The 17,995-nt window shown below is 44.5% G+C and overlaps 1 protein-coding gene across 4 annotated transcripts in view; it reads left to right on the forward strand.

Moving 5' to 3' along the window:
• LOC117249299 (NXPE family member 3-like) overlaps positions 1-17,995 on the forward strand; it is a 58,945-nt gene that overhangs the window by 11,776 nt on the left and 29,174 nt on the right. For 2 of the 4 annotated variants that reach the window (XM_078165062.1, XM_033614868.2), the window contains exons 6-7: positions 12,564-12,767; positions 12,850-14,800. In XM_078165062.1, coding sequence (XP_078021188.1) covers positions 12,564-12,767; positions 12,850-13,403 — 758 coding nt within the window. In that variant the 3' untranslated portion in view covers positions 13,404-14,800. Of the gene's footprint in view, positions 1-12,563; positions 12,768-12,849; positions 14,801-15,233; positions 15,956-17,995 lie in introns of those variants that run through there. The other 2 variants (XM_078165064.1, XM_078165063.1) reach the window with 2 other exon arrangements.

A 17,995-nucleotide genomic window follows, 5' to 3' on the forward strand; every position in this document is an offset into this window, starting at 1 on the left:
AGACTGATGACTTTCTCCCTGATTTTGTGTTTAGATGGGCGGATACAATTTCAGAGTTTAAAAAAACTCCCTACGTTGCAGAACCAATAGTAAATCTGCAGGGCGGTCCTTCGGTGGCTCGCTGAACTCCTGTGCTTGTAAACATAGTCCCACTAGAAACACGTACAAAATGGCTCAGCCGTGCTCGCAGAAAACGCCGTCAAAGTTAGTGGGTGTTTGTCGCGTTTGCGGCGACACATTCTCGCCAACTAAAAGAAACAAACATAATCTTTTACAAGGCCATGACTCATCCGTCTGGCCGGACTATAGAGGGAATCGCCTTGTTGTTTACAAATACTTCTGCGTAGAAAACCAGCAGAGCTTTTAGCTATATATATAGCCTATATATCACGTTTTTCACATCACTGTATCACCGTTTGGACTAATCCGATGTTTGTAAAATCTATAAACACAATGATTGAACAAACATTACTATTTCTGTGTGCACGTTTAGCTGGGCTAACTGTTAGCTGTTAGCCCTGTTAGCCGTTAGCAGTGTCTGTAATAGGTAATAACTCATTAAACGGTCCATGAAAAAAATATTTTTTCCAGCTGATATCTTAGTTACAACATGATTGAGCTAGCAAAGCGGTTTTGTGTTGCTATGTGTGGTATTTATTCAGTTTTAGGAAATCACGATGTCTAGAAAGCATCAGTGGCTGCAGCTGACTTGATAGCCTTGATTGACAGCTATCTTGATCGAGCACTCGGTACTCGACTATGTTCACCTGTACTGTATTTGATCAGGGCTCGATTGCTTGTGTCTGTGTTCGTTGACATGGCTTCCAGTAAAGGCTACTGTTATACTTTGAACATCGTCTCCGTGTCCTGGTAATTATATGAGTTTCACAGGAACATATACTCACCCTGCATTCGGGAGTCAAGCTATACTACAATAGTATATCTAGGAAACTACAACATGGTGTCAGAAGACGGAGTTACGGAGTGACTGACGAAGTTCAGAAGAAGCTAACAGGGGATAGCAACAGGCTAGCGCGAAAATGGAGCAGTTCAAACCGCCATCGCCGCTGAATCTAACCGGTAACCTCGCTGAAAACTGGCGCAGATGGGAACAGCATTTTCGGCTGTATGTAACAGCCTCAGGTGCGTGTGACAAGGAAGAGGAGGTTAAAGTAGCGATCCTTCTTCACACCATCGACGAGGAGGCACTTGAAGTGTACAATACACTCACAGTTACTCCAGCTGATAATGATGTGACAATGGAAGACGTTCTCAACGCATTCAAAGACTACTGCAGTCCTCTGAAAAATGTTGTATTTGAACGACATCAGTTTTGGTCACATCCGATGACAGGAGGTACATCCGTGGACAGATTCATCACAGAGCTGCGGCAGAAAAGCAAAGACTGTGAGTTTGGCATAAGTGAAAATGATATGCTCAGAGATAAACTCGTATTCAGCATAAATGATTCTCACCTGAAAGAGAGACTGTTACGTGAAAATGGCGTAACACTACACAGAGCCATAGAAATATGCAGAGCAACAGAGCTAGCCAAGACACAGATACAGGCAATGCAGGCTACACATGTCATACATGAGGCTCCAGTGGAAGCTATAGAGAAAGCATCAGGACAAAAGAGAGTGGGCGCTTGGAACAAGAGCAGCAAAAAGCATGCAGCGCCAGCAACCAACAACTGTCAAAAATGTGGAAGAAAACATGAGCCACGCCAGTGTCCGGCTTTTGGTGCAGTGTGTCACACGTGGAAAGAAGAACCATTTTTCCAAGGTATGTCGAGCGGCCAGCCACAACACTGGCAATAATAAAACAAGGACTATGAACTGTATAGAGAGCGAAGTTGATTCTCTGTATATTGGCCAGCTAGGAAGTGATATAAAGGGTGCTGAGGCACAGACAGATGTCAACCCATGGTACACAATGGCCAGCGTCAGAGGCATGGACATAAAGTTCAAGCTTGACACAGGAGCCGATGCAAATGTGCTGCCTATGTCCATTTTCCAACGGCTGCCAGGTCCCCTTCAGCTGCAGCCAACAAAGACAGTGTTAGTTGCTTTTGGGGGAGCTTGCCTGCCTTCAGAAGGTGCTGTGTTTCTGGAATGCAAGACAGCCAAGCATACAGCAACTCTGCGGTTCCATGTGACTAGTCGGACTGATACGTCGATCCTGGGCGGAACAGCATGTGTGGATTTACACCTGGTTAAAAGGGTGGAGGCGCTCACAACACTGCCGAAGCCACCAAAACCTCCAGCCACCAAAGAGGAGTTGGTTGAAAGATTTGCAGAGGTCTTCACAGGGCTGGGTGAGTTTCCCGGGGTACACCACATACATGTTGACCCAGATGTTGTGCCTGTGATACATGGCTGCAGGAACGTTCCCCTCTCAATTTTGGACAAACTAAAAGACACACTACATGACCTAGAGAGAAGGGAGGTCATAAAGGCTGTCACAGAACCGACAGAATGGGTGAACAGTCTTGTTGCCACAACAAAAAAGAATGGTTCACTGAGGGTGTGTTTGGACCCTTGTGACCTGAATAAGGCCGTTAAACGCCAGCACTATTCTATTCCCACCCCCGAGGATGTGCGCAGTAAATTGTCAGGAAAATCCATCTTCACCATCCTTGATGAGAAAGACGGATACTGGCAGATTAAACTGGACGAGCCATCTTCAAAACGGTGCACCTTCAACACATCATGGGGCCGGTTCCGCTTCCTCAGGCTCCCCTTCGGGATAAAATCTGCAAGTGAAGTGTTCCAACAAAAGAACTGTGAAACCTTTGGTGACATACAGGGTGTGCATATCATCGCAGATGACATGATCATTGCAGCGTCATCAGACCAAGAGCATGACGAAATCCTGCACAAGGTAATGGAGAGAGCAAAGACAGCAAATGTGAAGTTTAACAGAGAAAAGATCCAGTTCAAAGTCAACACAGTAAAATACATGGGGCACATCATCACAGCAGGAGGACAGAGAGCTGATGAAGCAAAAGTGAAAGCAATAGTCGACATGCCACCCCCAGAGGACAAACAAGGCCTGCACCGCCTGTTGGGAATGACAAAGTTCTTAGCACAGTACATCCCAAACAAAGCCTCGTTGACAGCGCCTCTCAGACAGCTGCTCAAGAAAGATGCTGCGTGGCAGTGGAATCCACACCACAGTGCAGCACTGGACAAACTAAAAACTGCCCTCGCACAAGCACCGGTATTGAGGTTCTATGACCACAAGAAACCACTGACACTGCAGGCAGACTCCTCTAAAGACGGGCTTGGAGCATATCTACTTCAGGAAGGTCACCCCATATGCTATGTATCACGAGCTCTCACTGAGACTGAACGGAGATATGCTCAGATAGAGAAGGAGCTGCTCGCCATAGTCTTCGCAGCCAAAAGATTTCATCAGTACATCTATGGCAGGGCAGTGACTGTGCAGACAGACCACAAGCCTCTAGAGATAATTGTACAGAAACCGCTATGCAAGGCACCAGCACGGCTGCAAGGTATGCTGCTACAACTGCAGAGGTATGACCTGAACATCACATACACAACTGGCAAGCACATGTATGTTGCTGACACGCTGTCACGTGCAACAGTGGAAAGGAAGGGAGAAGATGAGAACCCCTGTGAAGAAAGAGTTGTGTACGCTGTGGAAGCCACAGATGCACTGAGTGAGGAGACGCTTGCCAAACTGAGAGAGGCAACTACAGCAGACTATCTATTGCAAGCTGTGTGTGAAAAACACATGACAGGATGGCCATCTAAAAGACGCAGCGTGGACAGAAATCTACACAGCTACTGGCCAATGCAACACAACATTAGCCTTCAAAATGGTATTGTGATGGTCGGAGACAAAATTATCATACCACAGAGCTTCAGAAAAATCATCTTGGAGAAGCTACATCTAGCTCACCAAGGAGTTCAACGCACAAAAGCCAAAGCAAGAAAAGTCCTCTACTGGCCTGGAATGTCACGTGATATTGAGGTGATGGTGGAGAAGTGTGCCCAGTGCCAGCAGCTGCAGCCACAGCAGCATAAAGAACCCCTAATCACACATGAGGTTCCAGAGATACCATGGATGAAGGTCGGAGCAGACATCTTCGAGCTGAGAGGACAGTCATAACTTTTACTGGTGGACTACTTGTCACAGTATCCAGAAGTGTTGAACCTGTCCGATAAGACAGCCCACACGGTAATCAAAAAAATGAAGACTGTCTTTGCCAGGCATGGCATCCCCAAAGAGGTGGTGTGTGACCATGTCCCATTTGCCAGTTATGAGATGAAGCTGTTTGCTACATCACGGGAATTTAAGCTCACACACTCCAGCCCAGGATATCCACAATCGAACGGGCTCGCCGAGAGAACCATAAAGACTGTCAAACATGCCATGATGAAAGCACTGGAAACTGGCACAGATCTGCATCTTGTCCTGCTGTCACTAAGAAACACACCAGTGACAGGCCTGCACATGTCACCTGCACAAATGTTGATGGGAAGAGTCCTGCGGAGCACACTCCCATGTTCCACCCTTGTGCTGCAGCAGTCAACTCCACAGCATGTACACAGCAAACTACAGGATCTGCAGGCACGCCAGCAGCGCTACTACAACCAAGACGCCAAGCCGTTACCAGCACTGCACCCAGGTACCACCGTGCACATGCAGACACAGCGTGGATGGGAACCTGCTGTAGTGATACATCAAAGAGACGAGCCGCGTTCCTACACTGTGCAGACACCTACCGGAAAGTCTTTCAGGAGGAATAGGCGTCATCTAAGGAAGATACACCCAAGTCTGTACAGAGACAATAACCCTGATGAACTGTCAGAGGAGATGCGTCCTCAGACACCCAGGTCAGCTGACCCGCCACCACAAGATCTTCCAGCAGAGAGCACTGATCGCTCTCACACACACTGCACCAGGAGTGGTAGGGCAGTCAGGCACCCTGCCAGATACAAAGACTATGTCATGGACAAGTAATAGAGCGGTTGAGTTAGTTGCTAAGTTAAGTTTGCTTGATTAAAAAAAAGGGAGGAGAATTCTGATTGAAATGTTCAGGAATGTTTTATTGAAATGTCAAGTTGCAATACTTTGAGAGTGTTATCTTGATGCTTTATTGAAGTTCTTATTGAGAAAAACAAACAGAACTAATTGAGATACATTTATTGAAGTGTTCTTGAAAGTGCTTGTCACTAGAGGTTACAGTAAGAGTTAATATAGCATGATCCAGTCTATTTCCCAATTTGGAAAAGTGGGATGTGATATATCTTGATCGAGCACTCAGTACTCGACTATGTTCACCTGTACTGTATTTGATCAGTGCTCGATTGCTCGTGTCTGTGTTCATTGACATGGCTTCCAGTAAAGGCTGCCGTTATACTTTGAACATCGTCTCCGTGTCCTGGTAATTATACGAGTTTCACAGGAACATATACTCACCCTGCATTCGGGAGTCAAGCTATACTACAACAGTATATCTAGGAAACTACAACAGGGACAGCTAACAGCAGCAGCAAAGGTAACAGGACTTCATCTGTTAAAAGCCTCCCGTTGTCAGATATGACATGAAACTACTCCAGTTAGCTCAATCATGTTGTAACTAAGACATCCGCTGGCAAAAATATTTTCTTCACGGATGAGCACACGTTTGATAAAACGGAGTTAAATCTCTCGGCATCCATTTTCAAGCTCTCTGTGTGTTTGTTTCCTTGCGGACGAGAAAAGGAGGAGCGCACATTTCCGAGAAGGCGTGTCCTTTTCAAAAATACAAGAGACGCTGCTTTGTTGCCAGCCGTTTTCGCCGGTGTGTTAAACACACTTTAGAAAGGAATGTCCCCAGACTATCAGAAGGCGGAGATCTCTGATTGTCTGGTGGCGAGACTAAACAAACCCCGAGTCTAACCCTGAACTCTGAGTTGCTTTACCCTGAGATGGGAAACTCTGAGTTACCGGTTCCAGAACAGCTGATTTGAGTTAGTTCAGTCAACTCTGAGTATGTTCACTCTGAGTTAAGCCGACAATAAAAAGCCATCATCAATGGAGCTCCGACTCCACGATTCACCATGGCAACAGGTAAATAAAAGACAGCGCCTCCATTTTAATCCAGTGGATGTAGAGATATTAATGCATGTGTAGCAGACGGTGCACGTTTATCTTTAAAAGAAGAGCCTGAGTCAGAGTGAGGAAAGTGTAAATAAGTTAACTATAAAGTTAATAAAAAAGTTTTATTCAGTGTTGTCCATTTATTCATCATTTACCAGACTTACATTTCCTTAATGGAGATAAAGTGGTGGAATCTGACTGTGTGTCAGGCTGTCGATACATTACATTATATTAATAATATATAATAATATATTTGTTAGATTTAATCTGATGGGGAAAAACACAGGAGGCAGCAACTGAAAAATAGGAAGATTTAAAACATATAGGCTAGGCTATAGATCAAAGACATAAAGACGTGACTGTAAACTCACAGTCTGACCCAGTAATAATATGTTTGGTGATTTGCACTTGAAAAGACGTTGAGGTTAAAATACAGTAGATTTTAAAATATTGGACATCTATTTGTATCTTGACTCAACAGCATTCAGTGACTTTATTTCAGTTACAAATGTAGTAAATTTAAAGACACTGAAACGCTGCACCATTGCTCACTCAGAAATATTAACATATAATCCCCAATATTAGGCCGTAGGAATTATGTTCCATCAATGTGACCAATGACATCAGTGATAGAGATCATTAGTCATTGATACTACGTGTCTAAAGCTTCATACCGATTTTTAAAATTTAAATAATTAGACCTACACATTATGTGCAATAATCATTTAGGAGCTGCTTTAGCAGACTGACAGTCTGATCCTTGTGCACAGTGTTATAAAAAATAATAAATATAAAAAGGACAGAGGTTTAATTCTGAGCTGAAGGTGAATTCTCGCTGTGTAATATTTGAATGTAAAGACAAAAACTAATGTCCAAAGAAATGATTGATGTGCATAAATTCAGTAACTTAAGACAGTCCTGAGTAACAAACTAATATCCAGCAGGATTTAGACTGTGACAGGCGGTAAATCTCCGCTAATGAATGCGTTTCGATACAAGCTTTGACACGGACTGAATGAATGAGGAAATGAAACAGCATGCAAGAGGGAGGAGACAGAAAAAAAACCCAACCAGCGAGCAGGTTAGGTTGACAGACTCAGTTGCCATGGTGATTGACTCAGAGTTTGATTTACCTCTCTTTCTGGAACTGAAAACCCAGAGTTTCCCTCATTTCAGGGTTAACATACTCAGAGTTTTCACTAAACCCGCTTTCTGGAATAGGCTACCCCTCTGGCTCCACTCAGTTTTCCAAACAAAGCAGTCTCTTGCCGCTGTGGCGTTATCTCGTGCTGCATTCACTGCAGACAGACATTGGAGATTCGCGCTCGTAAATGTCAAATTGGCCATAACTTTTCTTTGAATTCGTTACTGCCAACTGGGGTGGCAGCAGGGGTGGCATGGCTTTCTTTTAGGGTGGCATTTGCCACCCTATGCTTCCCCGGTAGATCCGCCCATGACCACCGCTAATATTATGTTATACACAAGTACAGAGCGCTTTCCATCTAATAGCAAATTGTTACTAACAAGCTGAAACAACTGTTTATGTCTAATGGCTTAGCTTAGTTTGCCACTGATCTTAACATTACCAACGGTAATGTTACCTGCAGACAGTGATTCGCCTCAGTAGTAGAGGGAGGAGCAGAGAGGACAGAAGGGCTGACATTGACTGATGTTTGTGTTGATTTAGATTTTTTCCAGTGAGATATTGGGTTCAATTTGTGGCTGTTTTAATATTACTGTTGCTGCTCTAGAAACAAGATTTGGTTATAAAATATTCAGTTTATTACTGAATGTATTCTTTTTTGAAAGAATTCCTTGTAAAATTTACAGTATTACTTCTCTGAGAATCTCTCTCGCACACTAGCAAAAATAGGTATTTTAACTGAAATATCCCCAATCAAATCCATATTGAATCAAGTCAACAATCATATCTAATCGGGACCTTGTGAATCAAAATCGAATCAATTTACGAAATCGGTGGCGATACACAGCTCTGTTTATTATTTCTCTAAATGCGAAGCACAACAAGGCTCACATTATTAAATAACCTCAAGTTTTGTGGGCACTGTATACTGTGGTGTGTCTGTGTGTGTGTGTGTGTGTGTGTGTGTGTGTGTGTGTGTTTGCTAGCTGCTAGGTTGCTCACCTGGCAGCTGCAACTCTGCTGCTACTTCCCTCCATATTTTGTCCCTCTGATCATGGTAAGAGCTGGAGGACACATCATACAGGCAAGGCTTCTGCTGCCACAACTTGACAAGGTTTTCCTCTTTGCTGAAATCCCACACCTTTCTTTTAGCATGTTTTGCCTCCAAGGCGAACTGCTATCAGTCTATTTGATTGGGTTTAGCACCAGTGCATCCTTTAATGCTGCATTTCTATTGGTTGGTTAGTAGATGTAGGTCGTAACAGCAGTCACACAGTGAGATGGTCTTCCCAAATTTCTGACACTGCAGAATTTTATCCCAGGCTGCCTTTGATCGCAAGAACGTGACAATGGCCATCCTTGAACCTCTCTCACTATGTGACGTAGGACCACCGTTGAACAGCTACAACCAAAGATATCGCCATTGGTCATCTTTTGTCTGGGATAGCCCAGAATTGGACGGTGTATACCGTGCTTAAGTTAGCATATGTTAGTATGATAACATTTGTGGCTGTATCACAGAAGTAATTAATGATAACTTCTTCAATGCGTTAACATTGTTCACTACCTTAGCGTAACAGCTTTTGTAACTTTACTCTTCCTGTTAAAGAGAAGACACGCCCATTCACTCCATCATGCCGCCTCATGATCTACAGCGTAATAAAATCAATCTACAGGCTGTGTTTACCGTCCATTAGCAATGAATGCCTCTGAGCTGTTCGTTTATGGTTTTTTTAAAATTATTATTTTATTATTTTTTACAAAATAAGTACACAATAACAGACCCTCTCTGTAATCCTTTTGGCCTTGTTACTTGAGGGGATTTCTCTGTTTCTTTAGGAGACTACTCTCCAGTGTTTGTTGCTTCATTGCAGCCTTGCCTGAGATACTGAGATATCCCACCTGAATGAAATGTGTTCCATTCAGTGTTTACCTTAGTCGTCTGTCCATCTTATTGTGCAGATTAGGCTACATCAGCATATTAACCCTTATTGGCCATTTGCTTAAGGGGCTTTTGTTGCCTGTACAGTGGAGTGGTGAGTGTAACAGACCACTGTTGCACCACAGAAAGACTGAATAGAAGCTGAAATTAAGTGAGTGCTTGTAACCCAGGTAAATAACATAAATAGCCGTCTCAATCTGCATTTTCCCCATGAGTGCTGTAGAGGGCAACAAGAGGAAAACCAACAAGCCCCTGCGTAGATGGCTGGGAATTCCTCCAATCTTCTAATCAGTGGGCCTCCATTTCCACTCCGGGCAACTACAGCTCCTTCCTGTTGTCAGTTGTGGAGGAATTCAGGGTGGCTAAATGCAGAGTCTTACTAAGCCTGAGGGACTCCAACAACGGCCTAGTATGCAGGTATGCAGGTGTGACGACCAGATCTGGGCAAAAGTGAGCAGTCAGTGCAGCCTTAGAGCAGGCAGTGAGTGACGTCTTGGGAAACCCATGTGTTGAGCGGCAAGGACTTGGCTCTCCACACTTTCAGCAGTGAGGAAATGTAGACATAAGGAACAGACAAGACATGGTCCAGACAGAAGTACGGGCCTGCGAGGAGGAAAGGCAGATGGCAAGAGCAGTAGGAAAAGGTTCTCAGGGTGCATGGACAAAATGGGACCTGCTGAAGCACAAGATCTCATGGGCAGGAATGTGGAGACTGGAGACCCTCTGTATTTCCTTTCTCTTACAATCTGTGTACGAAATCCTTCCTTCACCATTACACCTGCACACATGGGGCCTGAGAGAGGACCCAAACTGCAGACTCTGTGGTCAAAAGGGGATATTTGCACACATACTCTCTGCCTGCAAAACATCTCTAACCCATGGACGGTATAGAGGGCGCCATGACAAAGTGCCTCTTGTCTCTTACTGACACACTCAAGTAGGAGAGATGCAAGAAGAGGCCAACCAGTATTAGATTGATAAAGGCCATCACCTTCATTAAGGAGGGGCCCAGGCCTTTCTCAACCAAAAGACCAAAGCCAAATCTTCTGCAACTGTTAGGTCCACAGTCACAGTGTCAGATCAGTCACCCCAGTCAATCAGTAATGCTGCCCCCTGAAGGCTGTGTGGAGCAGTACATTTCTCCCTGCTGAGGTGAGGAAACTCCAGGCTGATCAGCTCATCAGCTGAGTGGGAGCACCTGTCTGCAGTGCACCAACAGATTCACTCTGCACCTCAGAGTGGCTGCAGCAGGCAACAGAGAGACAACTGTTCAGCTTGGGGGAAACCACAAAGAGGCCACTGGTATGAATTGATACTGACAAAATGTTTACTGTCTTAATGAATGAATTAATTAATTGAATGAAATGGCTTGCTTAGATTTGATTTTCTCTTTTACTTATGTTTCTGTGTAAAATACTGTACTGTTTAAAGTGCTACAGGTTACACATTGATTTCACTCTTCAATGTTAAAGTAACCAATGATGTTAAATAAATGTTCTGTCTGTGAGTTAGAGTTTGATGTAAGTTATACAATATTTAACAAGGAGTGGATATTTATCAGAATTAATTATTTTCAAGAAACAAAATGGCCTGTGTGTAAAGAAACTGTATTGCAGTGCATATGCTTCTGCCAAAATAGTAGTTTGTTGCTCACTAAATATGCATTCCAGTAGTCAATGTTAGCTAAACACTATGAAGGTATATTTTGGAGTGCTCCTCTGTAATATAAGAGTCTACACACTGAAACACCTTCGGCAGGTGGAGGCCAGTACGACTGCATTCTTTAAACGTTGGTCATTTAAGATGCATTGATGTAGCATGTTTGAAATGTTAAAATAGCAAATATTGCAAGTTAAAACCATTTAAGTTAAAGTTATATTATTTAGAATATTTAAAAATGAGTTAAAACATTGTTTGATGATTGTAAATTTCTGTTTCTATTTGAAGGTTTTCAACCTATTATACCCCTAATGGCAAAATAAAACTGTGAAGAGGAAAAGAGTTGTTCCTGTGCCTATTTATTGTTGACCAGGCCATTTTCAAGTTTGGGCAGAAGCTTAACAGACAGAATAACTTGACAGCAACTGCCACCTCCTTGGAGATGAGGAGCAATGTTGGGAAAATGCTGCAGTTCCCAGAGGTGGTGCACACATCCCTCTGACTGGACATTGTATTGTGGTCAAAAGAAGACAAGAAAATTCTGGTTGAACTGACAGTGCCATGGGAGGAGTGATGCGAAGAGGCCCATGAGAGAAAGGCCTTGAAAGTACCAGTCCCTGGTTCAGGATTGCAGGGATTAGGAATGGCAGGCATAGTTGTTCCTTGTGGAGATCAGTTGCAGAGGTTTCCCAGCCAAGTCAGCATGGGGATTGTTGTCAGCTCTGTGCCTGGACGAAAGGCGCAAGAAACAAGCATCTCAAAGGATGGGGAGGCATAACGAGCTTCCTACTGGATATGGAGTAGACAGGAAGAGGGAAGCTGGAAGCCAGGAGCGAAATGGGCAGTGACTTGGCCACCGCTGCTGGCCCACCAAATGGAGACTGTTGTGGTCAAGGGTCGAAACACTCAATGAAGGTTGGGTACCACCTGAGGACATCTGCTCCTGGCTGAAGGCTACGGGTACCTCGTAAGGTATCCGGAGATTGCACCCCAAAAAGTGTATGCACGATGATGATGATGATGATTCCTTCAGCCTCAATAGGGATGGGCACTGGTCAGCGCTCTAGACCTAATAATGAAAATAATTTCTTGCAAAGTACTGGTCAATGCAAAAGTCTACTTTTCTGGTTCGAGCTGAGGCAACTTGGGTACAACAGTTTCTCACACTTCAGTACTCAAGCCCAAAAAAAAAAAAAAAAATTTGACAAAAACAATAGGTTCCTAGCACTTTCACTCCTAGGACCATTAGGCCCTGCCACTTTCATACTCAGGCCCTAATAATCATAATAGTAATCTCCACTAAAACAACAGGTTCCTCGCAGTTTCAGTGCTCTTTTGTGCTTAGGCCCTAATCATTATTATTATTATTCCTCTGTGCCACAGAGCTCCTACAACTATGACAAATACATCAATGAGTGACACCATTATGCTGAGTGGCATGTTCTTTTGCCACAATGAATGTGGGCACTGTTGCAATGCATTTTCACATTCACTCTCCTGCTTATCATTAGTGCACCAAATGTGTAATCATGCTTTGCTAAAAATAGTCTAACAGTGCTCAGTTCTGTTTAGAAAATATATGTTGGTAGTAACAAATTGACTTGAGGCAGAGTGCCACAGATAAAGCAGGTAAGGAAGAGAGACCTTGATTTTAGTCTTTTCGTGAGATTTGTGGACAATACTTGTCCTTTGACTTCCTCTCAGGTCAACCAGAGGTGAAGAGCAGCAATGTGACATCTAGACCCTCTGGCTATTACTACCAGGGTTTGTGGCAAACACTGGATGGCACCACAGTTTACCAATTCAACATTTCTGCCATCAGTCAGTGTCTGAAAGACAAGGTGGTCCACATGTATGGAGACTCCACCATCAGGCAGTGGTTTGAATACCTCAACGCCATACTACCAGGTAGCTGATCCACAGGATTTCTGGCAACAGTTTGATTTTGTTCACACTGCAGTGTAATCTGTTCCATCTGTCATACTTTTAGATCTTAAGGAGTTTGACCTGCACAGCCCGCGGAAAGTTGGACCTTACATTTCCTTGGACTATGCAAACAACATCTTGGTGACATTCCGATGCCACGGTCCTCCTCTCAGTTTTACCATTGTCCCAATCAGCGAGCTTCGTTACATTGCCAATGAACTAGATGGTTTAATTGGAGGCACCAGTACTGTTGTAGTTTTTGGCATCGGGGCTCACTTTTGCCCCTTCCCCATGGAGGTGTACATCCGGCGGCTGCAGAACATCCGCAGGGCAGTGGTGCGGCTGCTCGACAGGGCTCCAGGCACAGTGGTCATCATCCGGACAGGGAACCCAAGAGCTCCGGCACTTGACGTGGCGCTAACCTTCGGTGACTGGTACTCGCTGCAGCATGATAAGATGCTCAGAGCCATGTTCAAAGGACTGAATGTTCATCTGGTTGATGCCTGGGAGATGGTCGTGGCCCACCACCTGCCGCATGACATCCATCCATCAGGTACCATTATTAAGAATATGCTTAATGTTCTCTTGTCATATGTATGTCCTCAAAAGGGTGGTTAGATGTGTGTGTGTTGGGGGAGAAGTGGAGATTCAAGTGCACACTGAGTTTACATGTTGTCTCTGTGTTTCTACCAAATGCTGCATTTTGCCTTCAGTAGTCACCAGCACAGACCAGACCGACAACAGTGTTTATAAATCAACTTTTATTCAGAGTATGTTTGATAATTTTGTAATAATACTGCATTATAATTAGGGTTGTCAGCATTAATGTGTTAAACGTGATGCAATTAAGGACAAAGGATAATATCTACAAATTTTTTGTACTCACATGATGCCAATTTGTCTCTTCTTTGTGACCTAAATTATGGTCAAGTTATCGCAACAGCTTCCTGCTGCTGTAATGATGGCAGGTAGCAAACCTCTGAGTAGTTAAAGGATAACTTCGGTATTTTTCAACCTGGGCCCTATTTCCCCATGTGTACTGTATGTGTGCGTATGATTCATAGGTACAACTCGTTCTAAAATTGGTTCAGTATTGAGGGAGGCGGATGCAACTGGGAGCCACGAAACAAGCTAAAACATTAACGGGGGCAAATGCGTCCCGTATAAGTTTGCGCATTAAAAGTGTTTTTTTTCTCAACTGACCGGTGCAGATCGCCAGTGCTATCTCTGTAGATAGCATACTAAGCGTTTCGAACATTGTTTATATAACATTATCTCCACTGTGTCTGTAGCTCTCTCTACTCATGGGACAGCCGTTTTGAATTTTTTCAGGTTGACTTATCTGTCAATAAAGTCTAAGTCGAGTCGACAAGTCATTTGATGACGTCATCACATTGACACGGCGGAGGAAAGTGAAGTATCTCCGGCATGTATTTTTCACATCGCGGGGATTTTTCACGGACATTTTTACAGGAAACTACAACACGGAAGTGCGCTCGACTATGAAAGCCCGAATGACTGCGGACATTCCTCGCAGAGTCCGCTCCGCTAATAGTACGCCCGAGTATGTTCACTCAAGGATAAAGTATCCAGGGGTGTCGGTGGCTTAGTGGTAGAGCAGGCGCCCCATGTACAAGGCTGTTGCCGCAGCAGCCCGGGTTCGAATCCAGCCTGTGGCCCTTTGCTGCATGTCATCCCCCCCTCTCTCTCTCCCCCTTTCATGCTTACCTGTCCTGTCCAATAAAGGCAAAATGCCCTAAAAAATATCTTTAAAAAATGAAAAAAGAAAAAAAAAAGGATAAAGTATCCAATCAGAGGCAGCGTTTGCATTCCGTACACAAGCACAGAGAGAGAGAGAGAGAGGGGAAAAAACACACGACTTGTCGACTCTTCCCGGGGGGTGTCGACTTGTGCCACTGACGTCGACAAATCAACAAATCGACTTTTCTGTTAATGTCCTAATAAATATATATATATTTATTTCTTCTTCTTCTTCTTCTTCTTCTCCTTCTTCTTTTTTTTAAGGAAGCAATTGAAGTTGGGAAGCTACCTCCAAATATGTCACAATAGCTTATTTCCTTAATACCATAACCACATAAAGATTTATGGATAACTGAAAACTGGAGGCCTATAACTTTATATTATAAATTTAATCTTTATCTAATAGCACCTTTCATACAAGAAATGCAACACAAAGTGCTTTACAATGAGGGCTTTGCTTCACATGAAAATTGTTAATAATGGACATAAAACAGAAAAGGTCATACAATCATAGAATTGTAAAAGTACACAATTTAAAATAAGAGTTTCAGCAGCATGAAGCATAAAAAGAAAGAGTTTCAGATCTGTATCAGGAAAGTCAGAGCTAGTTAAAGGCTAAAGTGAACAGATACATTTTAGCTTTCTTTTGAAAAATATTTAGAGAGCTGTTTTCCTTGATATCTACAGGTAGTGTGTTCCATAGCTTTGGGGCATAATTGACAGAGGCTGCATCCCGATCTTCCAGTTGTTGCTGAAAACCTCCACTAAACCAGCAGTAGATGATCGCACTGTTCATGGAGGCAAATTGATAACAAGGGACTTAGCAATGTGGCTTCGTCCCAGTCCATTAAGTGCTTACAACAAGGAGAACCTTAAAATCAATTTTAAATGTAACAGGAGCAGCAGAGCAGCTAAGACTGGCCCGATGTGCTCTCTCCTCTTGGTTGTGGTTAATAGCCTAGCTGCTGAAGTCTCTCAGTGGTGTTTTTCAGGAGGCCAGTAAAAAGTGTGTTATGGTAGTCGCGTGGGCTTGAAATAAAGGCATGAATCAATTTCTCAGCATCTTTTCATTTAGAGATGGTCCAGTGGCGCAAGGTAGTTGTAATGGGCCCCAGTGCACGCTATTATGAGGGGCCCTATTATGCCCTAGTTACAAGTTATGAGGCGCACACACACACACACACACACACCAGAGCATGTGAGCGGAGCGGAGCCGGTGAAAATTTCTGCTCCTTGCTCGCAGACCTGTCACTTTGCGCCGCTCGTCCGCTCCGCTTGGTTCTGCGCATTCTTCGCTCCGCTCCATCATAAATTTTATCCCGCTCCACTCGCTCACCACTCCGCTCAAAAAAACTGCGTTGTACTACCCTAACCTGTAATCTTCTATTCACAAATAAAACGGGGTCTGCCCATTTTTCCGGCAGCCCATTGGTCTGACAACCCATTGTTCCAACCATATTAAACCCATTGTTCCGAAGTCCCATTGTTCCGAAGTCCCATTGTTCCGAAATCATCATGATGCCCTGTGTTTAAGGTCTGGTTAGGTTTAGGCACAAAAAACACTTGGTTAGGGTTAGGAAAAGATCATGGTGTGGGTTAAAATGAAAAAGAAAGTGGCAAACACATAAGCCGTGAGCCTGCTTCGCCTCAAGCCTTTCCCAGCTGACCCAGAGCCGGTCACGGCGCACCATCAAGGCAGAAATACGCCCGCCGGGAGCAGTTCAGCACCGCGGAGAGCTCCCCACACAACCCCGACCCCAGAGTTAATAACAGGAGGTTATGGTGTTTCATTCTCTCCTCTCTATGACACTTGTATCTCGACCAGTAGCCTACTTTTGTCGCGTTGCTGATCCTCTATGGTACACAAATACAGTAATAATCACACGTCGGACTAATGAGAGGTCAGAACAATGCTACGGCACCAATAAAACATGAGCTTGGTAGATTCTCCGGGGAAGCCCTCTCCCCGCAGTTAAGGACCGTTCTACACGGTACCGCTGGCAGGGTGGAAATAAGTCAAAGTGTAGAGGAGACGGACCAGGTTAAGCGGCCGACCTCCGAAGCCCTCTCGCCTCTCCCTGCAGTTAGGGACCATTCTCCAAGGTACCGCTGCTTTTCTTCTCAGTTTCTTTTCTGAAGTACACAGTAAACTCTATAGTTTTGAAAGAAAATAGTGTGGGTGTGCGCAGGTGCATAGATGCATTCTGGGTGGGGCATGAGCGACCGGAGCGAAATTGGAGCAAGAGATAAGGTTCCACTCCACCTTTTAAAAAAAATAGCCGCTCCTCGTTCAACACAAAATCCTCCGGCTCCCCGCTCCGCTCACATGCTCTGACACACACACACACACACACACACACACACACGTGTGTCCGTGTGTATACGGACGCAGAACTCAGGCTACTGGACGAAGCAGCCGCTGCAGCTCATGAGCCTAACCCTCAGCCAGCCGCAGAACACCGGAGTCGAGCACTGGAAACCTGGTGGTGTAGTTGTTTCAGATGCAAAGCAATACCAACGGATGAGAGTCTTTGCTGCTCAGACTGGGAATTCGCGATGCCTGCACTTGAGAATCTGGACATCAGTGCTGACGAGACTTCTGCTCTTCAGAGACTGTGCATCACCGATCACCCTGAGCGCGCACACGTGAGCGCGGAGCACAGAGAAGCAGTCAGAGTTACAGGCTACAATGAGGATAGAAACAGAGTTCATATGACGTTTTACTAAACAACTTTTCATGTCGGGGCTTCAGGACACTTGGATCACTATGGATGGGCATGTTGGAGATACTTGGTGGTTTCATTTTTGTGTTCTTGGACATTAGTCTGGGATGCCGTCTGCCATTAGGTGTGCTAGCCGCTCCCCCTGTTGATCTCCGCAAGGGATGTGAGGACTCTAAAACTTCACCAGGGCCTCCATCGGCATATGGGTGAGTAGATAATGGCTGAATTTTCATTTTTGGGTGCACTATCCCTTTAATCCTGTGTAGGCCTAATGTTAGCTGGTCTTTCTTTGATAGGTATGGAGTTGAAAGCGCGTTCCACTGACAGACGTTATATCCAATTATCCATTGCTGTTATCCACAGCCACCGAACTAAAAATAGTTTTGTGCGAGCAAAAGAAATCATTCAGGAGCACGCTGTGCAAGTACAGATTTCAGCCAACAGCAGAAACGAAAGGCGAATCCTGCTGGTTGTGGGTTGAACGGGGGTCACAGACAGGAATACGGTGGAGCACTTTGGCCACTACTATGGCCACTACGCCCGGCTCCAGGTCCAATGATTTCCTCTTCTTTGGTGTCATGACTGCCCAGAAGTACCTGAACAGCCAAGACATGGCGGCACACAGGTATGTGACGTGTCAGAGGAGAAACGAGCTGCTCACATTTCTCTCTTTGTGGCAGGTAACGGTCCACAAACCTCACCGCACTGAAGGGACTGTTCTTAACT

The sequence above is a fragment of the Epinephelus lanceolatus genome, chromosome 23 (genome assembly GCF_041903045.1).
Source record: "Epinephelus lanceolatus isolate andai-2023 chromosome 23, ASM4190304v1, whole genome shotgun sequence".
Lineage (NCBI taxonomy): Eukaryota > Metazoa > Chordata > Actinopteri > Perciformes > Serranidae > Epinephelus > Epinephelus lanceolatus.